This window comes from Chiloscyllium punctatum, chromosome 17 (assembly GCF_047496795.1).
Source record: "Chiloscyllium punctatum isolate Juve2018m chromosome 17, sChiPun1.3, whole genome shotgun sequence".
Lineage (NCBI taxonomy): Eukaryota > Metazoa > Chordata > Chondrichthyes > Orectolobiformes > Hemiscylliidae > Chiloscyllium > Chiloscyllium punctatum.
In genome coordinates, this window is record NC_092755.1 from 85000388 (window position 1) to 85020038 (window position 19651).

General features: G+C 41.6%; 1 protein-coding gene across 2 annotated transcripts in view; it reads left to right on the top strand.

Annotated features, from left to right (window-relative positions):
• Positions 1-2452: 2452 nt before the first annotated feature.
• The window catches only part of txnrd2.2 (thioredoxin reductase 2, tandem duplicate 2), an 84357-nt gene continuing 67158 nt past the window's right edge, over positions 2453-19651 (top strand). The window contains exons 1-5 of one of the 2 annotated variants that reach the window (XM_072587770.1): positions 2555-2574; positions 2748-2813; positions 10415-10546; positions 11239-11295; positions 14939-15083. In XM_072587770.1, coding sequence (XP_072443871.1) covers positions 14998-15083 — 86 coding nt within the window. In that variant the 5' untranslated portion in view covers positions 2555-2574; positions 2748-2813; positions 10415-10546; positions 11239-11295; positions 14939-14997. Of the gene's footprint in view, positions 2575-2747; positions 2814-10414; positions 10547-11238; positions 11296-14938; positions 15084-19651 lie in introns of both variants that reach the window. The other variant, XM_072587769.1, reaches the window with a different exon arrangement.

The following is a 19651-nucleotide window of genomic DNA, read 5'->3' on the forward strand; positions in this document are numbered from 1 at the left end:
AACTAATCTCAGACATTTTTATAACTAACAAATGAAAGATTACAAAGAAAGTGGGAACAAAGACTTACACTTTTGGTTTAACTTCCATGACTACAGGATTTTCTAAAGCACATTACAGCCAATAAAGTGACTGTTAATAATATAAAAGTTAAGGCAGCTAATGCGGAATACAGGGTTAATAGTAGGGTTCTTAGTAAGGTGGAGGAGCAGAGGGATCTTGGGGTCTATGTTCATAGATAGATCTTTGAAAGTTGCCACTCAGGTGGATAGAGCTCGTAAGAAGGCCTATGGTGTATTAGCGTTCATTAGCAGAGGGATTGAATTCAAGAGTCGTGAAGTGATGTTGCAGCCGTACAGGATCTTGGTTAGGCCACATTTGGAGTACTGTGTGCAGTTCTGGTTGCCTCACTTTAGGAAAGATGTGGAAGCTTTGGAGAGTGTGCAGAGAAGATTTACCAGGATGTTGCCTGGAATGGAGAATAGGTCGTACGAGGATAGGTTGAGAGTGCTAGGCCTTTTCTCATTGGAACGGCGAAAAATGAGGGGTGACTTGAAAGAGGTTTATAAGATGATCAGGGGACTAGATAGAGTAGACAGTCAGAAACTTTTTCCCCAGGTACAACAGAGTGTTACAAGGGAACATAAATTTAAGGTGAAAGGTGGAAGGTATAGGGGGGATGTCAGGGGTAAGTTCTTTACCCAGAGAGTGGTGGGGGCATGGAATGCGCTGCCTGTGGGAGTGGCAGAGTCAGAATCATTGGCGACCTTTAAGCAGCAATTGGATAGGTACATGGATGGGTGCTTAAGCTAGGACAAATGTTCAGCACAACATCATGGGCCGAAGGGCCTGTTCTGTGCTGTATTGTTCTATTTTCTATTTGCACAAAACAATCTCCTATAAACAACAATCTATTTTGGAATATTGATTGAGGGATAACCACAGATCAGGATACTGGGGATACCTTCCCTGCTCTTTTGAGAGGGCAAATTGGGCCTCAGTTTAACACCCTAAGTCACAGGCCATTTGGCCAATCAAATTTACTCCACCATTCAATAAGATCATGACTAATCTGACAACTTCATTTTTCTGCGTAATCCCCATAACCTTAGTGATTGAATATACTTAAATATCCAGCCTCAGCAGCCTTCAGTGATAAAGAATTCCACAGATTTACTATCATCTTTGAGAAGAAATTCTTCCTTATCTCTGTCTTAAATGGGTGACCCCTTTATTGAGATCATGTGCTCCAGTCCAAGGCTATCCCACAAAGGGAAACAACCTCTCAGCATCTACCCTATCAAGGCAACTAAAACTCTTGTGTTTCAATAAGGTCACCTCTCATTCCACTAAATTTGGAAGAGTACAGGCCCAACCTACTCAACCTTTCCTCATAAGGAAATCCTTCAGTGCACAGTATCACCCTAGTAAGCCTTTTCTGGATGTTCTCCAATGCTAGTATACCGTTCCTTAGATATGACTAAAGCTTTCACAGTATTCCAAATGTTTGGCGAGTTTTAGCAACACCTCCCTATTTAAAGACTCCATTCCCTATGAAATAAAAGGCACCAATTCAATTTGCTTCACAGATTGCCCATCTCTAATTAGTCATTTATTGTTAATTCCTCATTTTCTTTGATAAGTTGGCATGCTGCCAGCTTAAACTGCTGTAATCTATGTTGTATAGATTCACACACAAGTGCTGTTAAGGACAAAATTCCAGGTCTTTAATACAGCAACAGTGAAGGAACACCAATATAATTCCAAGTTAAGATCTTGTGTGTCAAGCATGTAGGGGATGGTGTTCCTATTTGTTTGGTGCCCTTCTCCCGCTGGGTGGTAGTCTTCTTGGGTTTGCATGGTAGCTGTTAAAAGAGCTTGGTAAATAACTGCTATGGATTTTGTACGCATTAAAACTGTGTATCAGTGGAGAAGGGAATGAATGTTGAACATTCTGGATGGGGTGCCAATCAAATGGACTGATGTAGCTTTGATGGTGTTGAGCTTCTTGAGTGTTGTTGAGAATATTTCATGCTATGTCTTCGAGATGTTGGCCATTATCTGGAAGTCAACAGGTGAGATACGAGGCTACCGAATTCCTCTTAGATTCTCTCTTGCTGGAGATGGTGTTGCACTTGAGTGGTATAAATGTTTCCTGCCATCCATTAAGTCAAACCTGAATATTGTCCAGGTCTTGGTGCACATGAATATGAATACCTCATGTGAAAGTTACCATCTCCTTACACTGCTGGGCTCTTAATACAGAGTATCAGCTCAGATTTTTGTGCTCTTTGAACACACAACCTCTTGCTTCAGAATGCGATTGCTATCTACTGAGTCACAGCTGGCAATGTTGAAAAACAGCTGCAACTAGCCAAGCTACATTTGGAATATTCTCACCCCCCACAATACTAAAAAAAAACTTGATTTGGAATTGAAGTGAGAAATCCCCTCAGGCAGTGAGAAGGGCAGGCGGCCCGGGGTCCTCGGGCCGGACAAGATGGCGGCGCTGAGAGTGTGGAGCCGTTTCAGGTGGCGGGGGCGGGGCCACGGGCACGGAGTCCGGGCTCTTTCAGGTGGGAAACCCGGGGGGGGGGAGGGGAGTAAGGGCGGGAAGAGGGAATATGAAGACACCCCCCTCCCCCCTCACTCCTTCCCCCTTCCCACCCCCCGCCCCCCGCCCCATCCTAAGTGACCTGTTTCTAAGCCATTGCTTTCGTTAACTGTGGTTTTTTTCTTTAATTTTCAGGGAAATATGAGTATGATTTGTTGGTGATTGGAGGTGGTTCTGGTGGTCTTGCCTGTTCTAAAGAAGGTATTACATTAATTACAATGCTTAAAACTGAGGATATAGAGTGATACAGCATGAAAACAAACACTGTGGTCAAACTAGACCACACTGACCATGTTCTCAAACTAAACTAGTCTCACTTGGCCCATATCCCTTCAAACTTTTTCTATTCGTTGTGACTACCTGCATCCACCTATTCATAGAGTCATAGAGATGTACAGCATGGAAACAGACCCTTCTGTCCAACCCGTCCATGCCGACCAGATATCCCAACCCAATCTAGTCCCACCTGCCAGCACCCGACCGGCCCATATCCCTCCAAACCCTTCCTATTCATATACCCATCCAAATGCCTCTTAAATGTTGCAATTGTACCAGCCTCCACCACTTCCTCTGGCAGCTCATTCCATACATGTACCACCCTCTGCGTTAAAAAGTTGCCCCTTAGGTCTCTTTTTATATCTTTCCCCTCTCACCCTGAACTTATGCCCTCTAGTTCTGGACTCCCCGACCCCAGGGAAAAGACTTTGTCTATTTATCCTATCCATGCCCCTCATAATTTTGTAAACCTCTATAAGGTCACCCCTCAGCCTCCAAAGCTCCAGGGATAACAGCCCCAGCCTATTCAGCCTCTCCCTATAGCTCAAATCCTCTTCCTCCAGCAATTATTTCCATATACAAGTGTGAGAAACAAAACTCACATATTAATAAATTTCAGTCCGAGTCAAATTCTGAAGCAGCAAATTTTATTGATACGTACTTGCAAGAACAGGTGCCTAATGCGTAAGCATTCTGATTTATGCTGTTCAGCTGCATCTCTTGGTCCTCCCCTTTCACCCCATAGGCTACGCGCTACAGTAAAAGTAACCAATCACAAGCTCTGGCTTCACTCCACCTTTGTCTAGCTTCTCTCTACCTCTGTTTACTTCTCACATTACTCTAAGCCTGTCGCCCCTTACTCTTATTTATCTCGTTCCTTAAATGTGACTAACCTGGCATAGTTTGCTGTCTTCGTGCGATCATCCTGCCAAACTAAATTCCATCTGTTGGCCACATCCCTCCTGAGACTAGCACACTATTCTCCTGTTACTGGTACATCCCGCTACACAGTCGCCCTGCCCTATTAGTCTTACATAATTCTACCTGTTTTCGCTTCTTTTGTTTTCCTATGCCTGGTACATCCCGCTCCACGATTGCTCTGCCTTATTAGTCATAGATAATTCTATCTGTTTTCGCTTCTCACTGTTTAGTATTCGCATGCGCAGCCTAATTTTATAATGTAAGCTTTTGCAGAAGCAACACCTGTTCCCTTATTTTGCACAATTTTAACCCTATACCTTACACAAGTTACTCTCTTGTTTAAGAAAAAAAAGTTGCTCACTAAGTTGGTTGAGTTTTTTGAAAAGTAACGGTGAGGATTGAGGGCAGGCGGTGGATATGATCCATATAGACTTCAGTAAGGGGTTCAGCAAGGTTCTTCATGATAGATTGGTTAAATCACGTGGATTACAACAACTAACCATTTGGATATGGAACTGGCTTGAAGGTAGAAGACAGAGGGTGGTGGTAGCAGGTTGCTTTTCAGACTGGTGGCCTGTGACTAGCGGTGTGCTACAAGGATTGGTGCTGAGTCCACTGCTCTTTGTCATTTTTATAAATGATTTGCATGTTTACATAGGAGGTATGGTTAGTAAGTTTGCAGTTAACACCAAAATTGGAGGTTTAGTGGACAGAAAAGGAGGTTACCTTGGAGTACAATGGGACTTTGATCAGATGGGCCAATAGGCTGTGAAATAGCAGATGGAGTTTAATTTAGATAAATGTGAGGTGCTACATTTTGGAAAGGAAAATCAAGTCAGGACTTATGCACTTAATGATAAGATACTGGGGACTGTTGCTGAACAAAGAGACCTTGGAGTAGGTCAGGTGACTTGGCCATGGTAAATTGCCCATATTATTAGGTCCATTAGTCAGAGGGAAATGGGTCTGGGTGGGTTACTCTTCGGAGGGTCGGTGTGGACTGGTTGGGCCAAAGGGCCTGTTTCCACACTGTCGTGAATCTTAAAAAAAAAACTACACGTTCATAGTTCCTTGAAAGTAGAGTTGCAGTTCGATAGGGTAGTGAAGAAGGCATTTGAGTTGCTTGCATTTATTGGTCAGTGCATTGAGTATAGGAATTGGGAGATCATGCTGCATAGGACATTGGTTAAGCCAGTACTGGAATACTATGTGCAGTTCTGGTCTCCCTGCTATAGGAAGGATGTTGTGAAACTTGAAAGGGTTCAGAAAAGGACAAAGTGAGGACTGCAGGAATTCCTGATGAAGGGCTCATGCCTGAAACGTCGATTCTCCTGTTCCTCTGATGCTTTCAAAGGATGTTGCTAGAGTTGGACTGTTTCAGCAGTAGGGAGAGGCTGAATATGCTTGGGACTATTTTTGCTGAAGTGTCAGAGGCTGAGGGATGACCTTAAAGGTTTATAAAATCATGAGGGGCATGGATAGGATGAACAACCAAGGTCTTTTCCACAGGGTGGGAGAGTCCAAAACTAGAGGGCGTGGGTTTAAGGTGAGAGGGCAACGATTTAAAAGGGACTTGAGGAGCAACTTTATCGTGCAGAGGGTGGTGTGTGCATGGAATGAGCTGCCAGAGGAAGTGGTGGAGGCTATAATATGCAAAAGGCATCTAGATGGGTATGTGAAAGGGAAAGGTTTAGAGGGATATGGGCCAAATTTTGGCAAATGGGATGGGAGTTATTTAGGATAGCTGGTTGGCATGGATGAGTTAGACCAAAGGATCTATTTCTGTGCTTTATAAATCTATGACTTAAAACTTCCTCCTCTCTGCTTAAAAATATGTCCCCTAGACTTGAACTATCCCACCCAAAGGAAAATACCCTTCCTATTCACTTTTTATTTACCCTTTATGATTTTCTCAACCTCAACAATGTCACCCCTCAATCTATGCTCCAGCGAAAAAAGTTCTAGCCTATTTTTATAACTCCGAATCTCCATTTCCGGCATTATCCTGATGAATCTTTTTGGAACCCTCTCCAATTTAATAGTATCTTTCTGAAAGCAGGCCGACAAGAACTGCACATGATACTCCAGACGAAGCCCCCTCTGTACAACCTAAAACATGACATCCTAACCGGAATACTCAAAGGTCTGAGCAATAAAGGCAAATGTGTGAAAGGTCTTCTTAACCACATCCTGACACATCTCTCAATCTGCCATTACTACTCAGGGGTCCAACCTTGATTCAAAGAGAAGTACATGAGAGTCTGCCCAGAGCAGGAACAGGGCACCTCCTAAACTTTGAGGTGTTAAATCGGTAAAGCTGCGAAATAGTATTCTGTAGACAGAATTAAGCAATCTTACAACCAAGGAATTTGATCAAAGCTCTGCAATCTACCATGTAGTTGTGAATGGTGTTGGAAAATTGAGCAGTGTAAAGAAAAAGGACACCCCATGATCATCCCAACATTGAAAAATGGCAGATCTCCACTGTGAGTGCGAGAGTCAAAGCTCAAACATTCTTGGCCTTTCAATCATTTGTTGTAGTTTGGCATCAAGGAGTTGTGGTTAGATTAGATTCCCTGCAGTGTGGAAACAGGCCATTTAGCTCAACAAGTCCACACCAATCCTCTGAAGAGTAACCAGCCAGACCCATTCCCTCTGACTAATGCACCTAATATTATGGGCAATTTAGCATGGCTAATTCACCTGGCTTGCACATCTTTGGACTGTGGGAGGAAACAGGAGCACCTGAAGGAAACCCATATAGACACAGGGAGAATGTGCAAACTCCACACAGACGGTCTCCCGAGGCTGGAATCGAACCTGGGACCCTGGTGCTTTGAGGCAGCAGTGCTAACCATTGAGCCACTGTGCCACCTCATGGCAAAATTTCAAATCCTTACAAATCAGGTGGATTTCTATGGTTAGAGTTACCAGAGGGCAGTAATCTCAGTCCAAAATTATCAATGCAGGTATCCTTAGGGTTTAGTCCTGGCCCTGAACATCTTCAGCTGCTTCACCAAGACTCTCCCTCCTTCATGATGTCAGAAATTATTCTGCATCCCTATGTAATGAGACCTGGACAACATTTGGATTTGGCTGATAAGCAACAAGTAACATTCACACCCCCTCAAGTACCAGCCAATGACTGTCTCTAACACGCATGAATCTAGCCATAGCTCCTTGATGTTTAATGGTATTACCATCGCTGAATCTCCTACTGTCAATCCTTGGACTGTGCTGTTAACCAGAAACTGAACTGGACCAGCCATATAACTACTAGTGCAATAAGAGCAGTTCAGAGGCTGGGCATTCTGTGGTGAGTAACTAGTGTCCTGTCTTTATAAAACCTGTCCAACATCTACAAAGTATAAATCAGGGGTGTGATGGAGTACTCCTCACTTGCCAGGGTGAATGCAGCTCCAACAACATTTATGAAGCTTGACACCATCCAGGACAAAACAGCCCAATTGATTGGAACCCCATTCACCACCTTAAACATTCACTTCCTTAACTAGTGACATACAGTGGCAGCAGCATGTACTGTCTGCAGGATTGACTATAGTAGCTCACGCAAGACTTTTCTGATAGCTCTTTCCAAACCTGCAACATCTACCGTATGGAAGGATCAGGGCAGCAAATACATTACAATACCAATATCTACAGGTTCCCATCCAAGCTAATTGCTGTTCTGACTTGGAAATTTTTCTCCGTTGCTGAGTAAGAATCCCCAAAGTCCTTTCCAAATAGCACTGTGGATGTCATTATACCCGAAGGATTGCAGTGGTTCAGGAAGGCAGCTCTCTACCACAACCTCCACAGTAATTCAGGATTGGCATTAAATAATAATCTAGCCAGTGATGCCTACACCCATGAACAAGTTACAAAATAAAAATGTTGCAGTTGTTAGATGCTAATCATCTCAGTTCCAAGACTTGGATATGAGTTCCTCAGGATAGTATACGAGGCCCAATCACCTTCAGCCTCTGTCAATAAGATCAAAAGTGGGGTTGTTTGCTGATGATTGCACAGTCTTCATATTGTTTGTCTTTGGTGTTGTGTGGCCATAAAGATTTGTGCCACACAAGTGTTAGACAATGACTGTCACCAGCAGTGAATCGAGTCAATCTAATCTGACATTCAATGATATTATCACTTCCAAATCCCTTATATATCTGTTGCATGGTGGTCACTATTGGCCAGAAACTTATCTTATTCACATGCAGTGGCAATAAGATCTGGGCAAATGCTGTGTTTTTCTTTATTTTATTCACAGTTTTGATTATAGTTAAATATGTCCTGGTTTATCCTGGTGGCATAGTAACTTCAATTTGAATATAATCACCAAATAGGAAATGCATTAATGGTAATATTTGGAAGAATTCCCCACTTGAAAACTCTGCTTATTGTTTCCAAAGTGTAACATAGAAACACTTCCAGAGTGCTGTATACTTTCCCTTTTGTCTTATTTCTCTGACTGTTCCCTATGCTCTTTAAAGTGCCCGAATACACCCCTTGATGGAGCTATGTTGTTAAGTACAAAGGTTTCTGTAGTCGATTAAAGTTCTGGTCATAATTATGATGAGTGCTGTATAAACAAACTCTTAAACCTGTTAACACATAGGGACTTTAGTATAAACTACTCATATTTATGTTTTAATAAGCTAATTGTCTACTTACTTGTTTCTTACCAGATTCCCTTTTTTTGGTTTCTCTATCTTTTGATGCTAACTTTCCCTTTAAATGACCTTTTTGTTTTAAAATTTATTTGGTGAACAGGTTTGATAAATTCCAGCAGGCAAGCAATTTATTTGTAAGAATGAGAGGCTCCCTTTACCCACCATCCTTGAGAAGGAACTTTAAACACGTGCTTTAGCTGCCTTTTTTTGGGTAAATTTGGGAGAATAGCATTTTTAATTCATTTGTTGGATATGGCCAGTGCTGACTAGGCCAACACTTATTGCCTATTTATAATTACCTACCAACTTCTTGATCTGCTGCAGTCATAGGTAGGTACACCCACAGTGCTGTTAGGGAGGGAGTTCCAGGATTTTGACCCAAATACTCTTGTGCTACTATTGCAGATAGCATCCCCTGCACGCTAACTATCTCACCATTTTGACCAAAACCAAATTAATTGATTGCTTTTCAATTGCTCATCATCACTGTGCAAGCAGCTCGATGAGTGGTTAAATTTGCTTCAGGAAGTGTGCCTGCTATTCACAACACTTAACTTCCTGTGATTTGTTTTGGGATTTGAGATGTGACAACATTAAGAGTCATCTGGACTCAAAACATTAGCGTACTTTCTCTCCATAGATACTGTCTGACCCACTGTGATCTCCAGCATTTTATTTCCAGTTAGGGAATATATTTTTCTGTGTTTCACTGTGATGGTCAAACTAAATCAAATATTTTGGTAAAGTATGTTAAAGTGCTTCATTTTGCTGCTATTACTGTTCTTTTGAAAATGCTCAAAGTTTGCAAATTTTGAGTAGCATGTGCTGAGATAAATAGAAGGGAAGAACAAGGAGTGGTATCATTAGTAAATAGATCTAATTAAGATTAATAGACCAGGACTAATGACTGCTTAATGGTGAAGAATTTAAATTCTGTTAATTAAATAAATCCAGCATAGAAAGTTAACATCAGTAATGGTGATAATTGATTGTTACAAAACCCTATTTGCTTCACTGTCCTCTAGGGAAGAATATTAGCTGTGCTTGTCTGCTTTGAGCTACTTGTGACCCCCAGTGCCACACCAATGTGACTAATTTCCAGAGTATCCTAACAAACCGTTCCACTGGATGGGCAATAAATGCTGAACCTTGTCAGCAGTGCTCACATTCCATGAATAAAGCTAAACTAATTCATCTCCAAGCACTGGTTTTACTTAATGTTTAATAAAGTCCAGAAATATTGAAGGCAGGTAATTGACAGTGCAGAATTTTAAAAACATGAGAGGGGAGGATGAATTAAGCTGAAAAATAAAACTTGTAAGATCCTTAGATTTTATAAAAAGTGTTACAAAATACAAACAGCAAAAGGTGACACTAAACCTGTAGAAACCACTGGTTATGCCAGGGTTAAAATAATAAGTGTCCATTTTTGGATGTCTTACTTTAAGAATGATATCAAGGCCATAGAAATGGTATGGACATTGGACGTGATCTACTAAGATGTTGTGATTGGAATCAAAATATACTGGAGCTTTCTTTAGAGGTTAAAGGGACATCTGGTAGAGATTTTTAAAATGCAGAAATTTTGATAAGGAAATTAAGGAAAATAATTTTCATCATAAATAGCAAGCATTAATTTACGATCATCCAAATATCTGGGAGCAGGGTAGGAAAAGAGGATTGTTAAGAAACGGAATATTGCATTAGGAACAATTAACAACATAAAATCCATAATTGCTTTTAAGAGGCAAGGGAATATATTTTTGAAAAAACAAAATATAAATATTTGACAAAAAATTTCCAGCGTTCAAACAGGCCATTCATTCCATTTGGACTGAATTGATGAAACTGTTTCTCACAAGCCTCTTCTAATTCTTCATTTCCTTGTTAGCATCATCTTTTATACTTTTCTCCCTCATGTTTTCCCAGCTTTTCCTTCAGCGAATCTCTATTATTGTGCTCCATTACTCCCTTTGCATTCTGGTTTCTAACAGCTCTCTGGATCTGGGAAAGGAGAGAGAGCAGGGGCAAGTGGATGACTGTTTCAGAGAGTTGATGCAGGTGACATGGCTTGCACTGTACACTGTATTGAAATAAATTAAACTGTATTGCACAATGTAAAATTTAATTTGAATGTTATGATGTACTTATGATATACTTTTGAAACATTTTATGAATAAAATATATATTTTGATGGAAACAGTGCTGTGTTCTGGATTGGTCAAGGGACAGAGCTGCTTTTGTGATGACTTTCCAAGTTTCACCTGGTCACGGACCTGTATCTTGTTACCTGTCTTGCTGCCAAAGTTTGATGAAGTAACAAATAAATGAATTGTCTAATCTCCAAAAAAAAAGTATTCTTAATTAAACCACCAAGTGGAGGTCTTCATTTCTGGGAAATGGGAACCTCAAATGATGAACTGCCTCTCTAGGTCCAGCCTGTTGAACAAGAAACATGACTAATTTGACAATTTCATTTATTTTAAAAAGTGTATACCAGGATTCAAAAATCCCCATCTTTCTAATGCATTTTGTGCTTTTTCTTGTGCCACACATTACCCCAAGAGAGTGTTCAGGTATTTGTTTCTCCAATATCTCCTGGGTAAGTGAGAGGTTGGTGTGTGAGTGAAATGTGGAAAGTGGCATAACCTCCCATCACCACGATCGTATTATTTTGCTATTTCCTGTTTTTACTTGCTGCTGTGTAAAATAGTTATGGACTGTAATCACTGTTTGTCTTTAATTCACTGCAGCGGCCCAGTATGGCAGAAAAGTAGCAGTGTTAGATTTTGTGGAGCCATCTCCTCAAGGTATGATTTGTTTAAGTACTAAAACTGCTTACAGATAGTACTGTTCATGTATACCTCTATTGTTAAATTCTAACATTACATTTAGAATGGTGTGGTATTGGAATTTGAGTGCTGTCACTACATTGAAAACAATAATAGATCAGTCTCATCAATCAACAATAAAAAAAATTGCCACAAAAGTCACTCAAATTCTGTCCTGCCAGGGAGCACTGGCATGTGTTCCAGTTTCAATGTTATTGATGGAACTGTATTTTGGATTAATGTAACTGTTTCACTCAATTAAGGCTTGCGGCCTGACCATTTAATCTCGAAATAATGTAAACATTCATGGCTCAGAAATAGGCCTTTTGGCACGTCGTTATCATGCAACCGATTCTTACTTTCCAGCTCTTCGTCATGGTTTTGTAGGTAAGGGTGCCACAAGTGCAAATCTAGTAGTTTCTTAAAGTGATGTAGCTTTCTGCCTTACTCACCCCTAAAACAATGAGTGCTTGCCCCCACCATTGTCTGATGGAAAAACAAATTCTCCGGAGCTCCCTGCCGATCTTGCAATTACTTTAACGTTATGCCCCCTGTTCGTTGACCTTTCTTCTAAGGAATTGGCCCTACCAATCTCTGTCTCGGCACCTATTAATTTTATGGACTTCAATTAAATCTTCCCTCGATCTCTCTTCTTGATAACCTCAACCTAGCCACTCTTTCCTCATAGCAATAGTTCTCCATTTCTGGTGCCATCCTTGTAAGTCACCACCATATCCTTTCTTGTGTGAAGACAAATAGTGAATACATATTTAGGTAAGGTGCTGTCATGTAATTTTGCGACTTATTTCAAACAAATACTTATTTTGACTTGTACTTCTTTCTCTCTCTCCGTCTCTCTCTTATTTGACACCTCGCCCCTATCCCTCAATCTTCAAAAGATGGCAACTTAAGACCATAAGACATAGGAGTGGAAGTAAGGCCATTCAGCCCATCGAGTCCACTCCGCCATTCAATCATGGCTGATGGGCATTTCAACTTCACTTATTCGCGTTCTCCCCGTAGCCCTTAATTCCTTGTGACATCAAGACCTGAGTTCAGTTCCACAAGAGTGAAATCTCCACATGTCTGATGTCATTCTCTGCCTTGCCCAAGTGACTATTTTTCAGGTGGTAAAAATGATTGAAATTTGTTTGGATGCACAGCACTTAGGAGCATTAATACTGGGAGACTGAAATAAGATGACATTAATTGCATTTCATGTCTAGGTATCCAACTGTAATCTTTCTACTTTCCTAAATTACCATGAGTAATGAGCTGTTCCTCAAAGGAAGTGACATGTTGAAAGTTGACTGTAGCATCTTGGACATCCTGGCAAATCTCAACTTTGCTGCCCAGGTTGAGCTAACTTTAGCTACGTTGCTGTGCGAAGCCCTCATCCAGGACACAAAACAAGCTCTGAACTTTGTCTGCCTTTCCTTGTCAGTCCTGTGTCCCACCTCTTTCCTTTTATTTCTGTAAAACAGTGCTGGAGAAACTCAGCTGATCTGGCAAAATTGTGGAGAGAAACAAATTTAACATTTTGAGTCCAATATGATCTTCTTTGAAACAAACATCAACTTTGTTTCTCTCTCCACAGATGCTGCGTGACCTGAGGTTCTGTAGCATTTCCTGTTTTTTATTTCTGATCTCCAGTATCTGCAATATTTTGCTTTTACTTAGAGTTGTACAAGGAAAGACAGAAGTCACCAAAGAGTTCTAAACACCTTAAAAGTGAAAATAAATTGTAAATGGAACTACTCATTCTCCCTGTGCATACATTGGTTGTGTCTCAAGGTTGATTTCCACTAACTTGCTGCTCCCGCCTTTGGTATCTTGCCTCACCTGAATCCTTTCCTTGCACTTCTTCATGCAGTACTTCTACCTCCCAGTTAAATCCAACTTGATTTCTGCTGAGGTTTGGCCAGTCCTACCAAACGTTCCTTTGTGGTTGGCTGATGGAAGATTCTTTTATATTCAACTGGTGTGTGTGTGCGCGCGCGCAAGTGCACGTACTCGCACTAACTCTACCTTACACTTGCGCATTCTGGCTTTGTCTCATGTGCACACTCACAGCTTACACTCTGACTCCTCTCTGTGTCTAGGTCTCTGTGCCCCTGTTACTGCAAATGAAAATTACAGCAATTCAAAATGAAATTATTATCATGTATTCCCCCCTTCTTAAGATACAAAATCTGTTAAACTTAGTTATACATTGTTCTTCCCATAAGATATATACTTAAAATCCATATGTGGGTTATAAGACTAATGAAGAGGTGCTTTAAATTGCAAGAGCAATAAACCTGTTTTCAAAAAAAAAAGTTACACTCCAAAATGAAACTGTCAGTATTTTGGCCATTTGATCAGAGCTGAAAAGCTACATAGATGTCTTCTAGAGAGCAAAGAGAGGGTCGCAGAAGGCAGGGTCAACCTAGACAAGTTTAGTTGACAGATGTCACACACCGGTTGCAGGTGTGCTCCAGTGGATGTATGAGAATGGCACAAGACAAACCAGGTAGATAGCATTGACAGATCATCTGGTTGGAGTAGCTGCAAGCAGGACAGGAAAGGGGAATAAAAGAAAAGATGTATTTTCCATATTAATATAAATTTGTAAACTGCTAATCAATTACAGTTGCACTGAAGCTCCTACTACTGCACTTGAATAGGAAGTCTATGCCCTCAGAGTCTGTATGGAACCAGAATGCATTGTCCAGTGCAATCGTAGAATCTCTACAATGTGGAAGCATGCCATTTGGCTCATTGAGTCCACACCGACCCACTGAAGAGCATCCCATCTCAACCCACACCCCTATGCTATCTCTGTAACTCTGCGTTTCCCGTGGCTAATCCATCTAACCTATACATCCCTGGACACTATGGGTAATTTAGTGTAGCCAATCCACCTAACCCACACATCTTTTGAACTGTGGGAGGAAACTGAAGTAAACCCACATAGACACTGGGAGAATGTGCAAGCTTCACACAGACAGTTGCTGAGGCTGGAATCAAACTCGGGTCCCTGGCACTGTGAGACAGTAGTGCTAAACACTGAGCCAGTGTGCTGAACAAGACAGCAAGAGGTTGATTGGGGTGGGGCTATGTGAATATGATTCCAGGAAGGCAATTGAGTTGATTTCAAATATTTGAGGATAAATCCATCTGTTGGTCATATTTTTTGACTCAGTCATTTGTGGCATTACAAGCAGTCATGTTACCAGCTGCGACTGCATGTGTAGTGAGTGCACCTATTGTTGTAGTGGCAGTAATTTATATGAAAAGTAAGGATCTGATTCAATTCTTTGGAAGCACTCTCATTTCTGACTCAGACAGTTCTGGGTTTAATACCGTACCTGAGATTTAAGTGTATAATCTGGTCTCATGTTTTGAAATGGAGGTATTGCTGGTCTGTTGGAAGTGCCACCTTTTGGATGAGATTTAATCTGAAGCCCAGTCTGCCTGTGTAAAAGATGCTGTGGGATGTCCTGATGGCAGCGAAAGCATTGTAGCAATAACAATTTCTTTCCCCCATTGAATCTCAGTTTATCTTGTTTTAGAATGTGGCATCTACTTTGTTGCAAGGAGGTGTGCGCCTAATAATATATCATTATTTGCTGTTTTGCAGGCACCAGATGGGGCCTTGGTGGTACTTGTGTCAATGTGGGCTGTATTCCCAAAAAGCTAATGCACCATACAGCCCTGCTGGGGGGTGCCATTAAAGATGCCAAGAATTATGGTTGGGATATACCCCTGCCTGTACACCATGACTGGTATGTTCAAAATTTAATGTGAAAATAAATAGCATAAACTAGTTTATTGATGATGGCTTTAATAGTTGAAGGTCATGAGGCCTAGTGAGGCATTTATTCAGGGAGAATGGATTATGCACACTATCAAATAAATCATCATGGGAGGACTTTGGAATGCTTTATTGGTCCGTGCCAAAAGTTGTAATGCTGGAAAAGCACAGCTGGTCAAGCAGCATCCGAAGAGCAGGCGAGTCAACATTTCAAGCATAAGCTCTTCATCAAGAATGTTTTCATTAGCTTAGGCTTGAAACATCGACTCTACTGTTTCTCGGATGCTGCCTGACAGGCTGTGCTTTTCCAGCACTCCATTTTTTGACTCTGATCTCCAGCATCTGCAGTCCTCACTTTCTTCTTTATTGGTCAGTACACTGAGTGTAGGAGTTGGGAGGTCATGTTATGGCTGTACAGGACAGTGGCAAGGCCACTTTTGGAATACTGCATGTATTTCTGGTCTCCTTGCTATAGAAAGGATGTTGTAAAACTTGAAAGGGTTGAGAAAAGATTTACAAGGATGTTGCCAAGGTGAGAGGGTTTGAGCTTTAGGGAGAGGCTGAATGGGCTCAGGCTATATTCCCTGGGGTGTCAGAGGCTGAGGGGTAACCTTAACATCTAACATGGAACAATACAGCGCAGAACAGGCCCTTCGGCCCTCGATGTTGCGCCGATCTGTGAACTAATCTAAGCCCATCCCCCTACACTATCCCATCATCATCGCTATGTTTATCCAAGGAGTGTTTAAATGCCCCTGTAGCTGAATTAACTACATTGGCAGGCAGGGCATTTCACACCTTTACCACTCTGAGTAAAGAATCTGTCTCTGACACCTGTCTTAAAACTATCACCCCTCAATTTGCAGCTATACCTCCTTGTATAAGCTGACGTCATCGACCTAGGAAAAAGACTCTCACTGTCCACCCTACCTAATCCTCTGATCATCTATTAAATCCCCTCTTAGCCGCCTTCTCTCCAATGAGAACAGACCCAAGTCCCTCAGCCTTTCCTCATAATTCCTTCCCTCCAGACCAGGCAATATCCTGGTAAGTCTCCTCTGCACCTTTTCCAATGCTTCCACATCCTTCCTGTAATGGGGTGACCACAACTGTACACAATAGCCTAAATGAGGCCACACTAGCGTTTTGTACAGTTGCAGCATGACGTCACGGCTCCGGAATGCAATCCCTCTACCAATAAGTCCTTACACACGGTATGCCTTCTTAACAGCACTATCAACCTGTGTGGCAACAAACAGGGATCTATGTACATGGACACCAAGATCCCTCTGCACATCCACACTACCAAGAAACTTTCCATTAACCCAGTATTCTGCCTTGCTGTTATTCTTCCCAAAGTGAATCACCTCACATTTATCTGCATTGAACTCCATTTGCCACCTCTCAGCCAATTCTGCAGTTTATCTAAGTCCGCCTGCAACATTCTTCCACACTGTCCACCACTCCACCGACTTTGTCATCTGCAAACTTACTAACCCATCCATCTTGCCTGCGTCCAAGTCATTTATAAAAATGACAAACAGATCCTTGTGGCACACCACTAGTAACCGGACTCCAGGCTGAATATTTTCCATCAACCACTTGCTGCCTTCCAGAAAGCCAGTTTCTAATCCAACTGCTAAATCACCCTCAATCCCATGCCTCCGCATTTTCTCCAAAAGCCTACCTTGTGGAACGTTATCAAAGGCTTTACTGAAGTCCATGTACACCATGCCAATTGCCCTACTCTCCTCCACATGCTTGGTCACCTTCTCAAAAAACTCATTGAGACCTATGAGACACAACCTGCCCTTGATGAAACCATGTTGACTATCTCCAATCAAATTGTTGCTTGCTAGATGATTATAAATCCTATGTCTTATAATCCTTTCCAACAGTTTTTCTACAACAGACGTAAACCTCACTAGTCTATAACTACCGGGGTCATCTCTACTGCCCTTCTAGAAAAAGGGCGCAACATTTGCAATCCTCCAGTTCTTTGGAACTAAAACTATGGACAATGACAACTCAAAGGTCAAGGCTAAAGGCTCCGCCATTCCCTCCCAGCTTCCCAGAGAATCCTCTGATAAATCCCATTTGGCACAGGGGACTTATCTACTTTCACACCTTCTAGAATTGATAACACCACCTTCTTACTAACCTCAATCCTTTCTAGTCTAATAGTCCATATCTCAGTATTCTCTTCTACAATATTCTCCTTTTCCTGAGTGAAAACAGATGAGAAATATTCGTTTAGCACCTCTCCGATCTCCATAGGGTCCACACACAACTTCCCACTTCTGTCTTTGATTGGCCCTATTCCTACTTTAGTCATCCTTTTATTCCTCACATACCTACAAAAAGCTTTCAGGTTCTCCTCTATTCTACCTGCTAAAGACTGCTCCTGTCCTCTCCTTACTCTTCTTGACTCTTTAAATCCTTCCTCATTAATCTGTAACACTCCATCACCTCACCTGAACCATCTCATCTCAACATCACATAAGCCTCCCTCTTCTGTGAACAAGAGATACAGTTTCTTTAGTAAACCACGGTTCCCTTACCTTATTACTTCCTCCCTGCCTGACAGGGACATACCTATCAAGGACACGCGATATCTGTTCCTTAAACTAGCTCCACATTTCGATTGTCCCTATCCCCTGTATTTTGCAAGCCCATTCTATGCCTCCTAAGTCTTGCCTAATCGCATTATAATTGCCCTTCCCCCATCTATAACTCTTGCCCTGTGGCATGTACCTATCCCTTTCCACCGCTAAACTAAACAGAACCAAATTACGGTCCCTCTCTACAAAGTGCTCACCTACCACTAAATCAAATACCTGGCCTGGTTCATTACCTAACCAATCATGAGGAGCTTGGTAGGGGAAATAGACAAGGTCTTTTCCCCAGGCTGGGGGTGTCCAGAACTAGAGAGCATACATTTAAGGTGAGAGGGGAAAGATTTAGAAGCGCCCTAAGGGGCAACTTTTTCACAAGGGTGGTGCATGTATGGACTGAGCTGCCAGAGGAAGGGTGGAAGCTGGGACAATTGCAATATTTAAAGGGATCTGGATGGGTACATGGATAGGAAGGTTTTAGAGGGATTTTGGAGCAAATGCTGGCAAATGGGATTAGATTTATTTAGAATATCTGGTTGGCATGGGCGATTTGGCCAAAGAGTCTGTTTCAGCGCTGTACAGAAGCGCTTCACAGGAGGCTCCCAAGCACTGAGGATGTCACCTAGACAGGGGACGAAATGTTTGCAAGACAAATTCCCAGCTCGGCAAACAGAACCACAACAACGAGCACCCGAGCTACAAATCTTCTTCCAAACTTTGAAGTGCTGTGCATCTCTATGACTGCAAGTAGTCTTTACTCCAGTTAAGAGGATCATGGAATTAAGTATTTGTTCACACTTCCAAGGTATTTGCTGAATAGACATTTTGGCAGAAACCTGAGAGAGTGTTGCTTTCTCTCCTGTTCATCGGGAATGATGCTTAGAAACAACAAGGTATAATTTGGTTTCTATCTGAAGTCAGCAAGTGTCAGCATGACTCAGAAAAATTCTAACCCTAAAGTCAAAAGATACTGAGATCTCAAGCCCCCCTTCCAAAAAAAAAGCCTTGAGTGCCAGTGCACAATCTAGGAGGTCACTTCAGCACAGTATTGTGAGAGTGCTGCATCGGCTAAGATGCCATATTTTAATGAGATGTCCAGCAGTTCAGGGGTGCATGAAAGATCCTGTGGTACTAATCAAAGAAAAACAGGTAGTTCTCGTTGCTTTGCCAACATTGCTTATTTAAAACAACAGTATCATAAGCAGATTAATTGGTCATTCTTCTCATTTACTATAGCTCTGCAGTCTAATACAAGTATACTATCCATTAACAGTTAATTGTGAAGAGTTTTTGAATGGTATTTGGATGTGACCGGGGCCATCTAAATGCAGTTTATTTCTGTTATAAATGCAACTTTGGTAGTTTTTGCTTCATAAGTTGTGTTTTTGAATTGTTAGAGCCAGCTCGTTTAAACCTCTCCCAGCTTCTTGTAAGCTTCACCTTGTTAACCTGAAACCTACAGGCGAAGATGTGCAATTGGCTCCTTTTATTCCTCTCCACTTCCCTTTGTCCCTGGACACGTGCTGATGTGTGGTAACATGGGTAGCAGTTCACCTGAATATGAAATGAGTTTCTGTCCTTGGTTCTGAACTACTTGACCAATCCTTTGCGTGATTCTGGGTCCATTAACTCAGCACAACTTAGAATCATCTAGTCTGCATTTTTTTTTGCTATTATGAAAACCATAAGTTAATGCAAGTAATTTAGACAACTTTAGTACTTGGTAACTAGAATGTTTTTCCTCTTGTGCAAGCGATAATTTCCCCTATCCTTGCATCTGGAGTGCTGCCATGTAGTTGACTATGATTTATTGTGCAGTATGGGTAATGAGGAGGACAATTAATGTTTACACTCCCAGATGGCTAGGAGCTTGTGTGGTTAGCATAAAACTATTGGTCATGACATGTACCTTAATTAAAGTGTT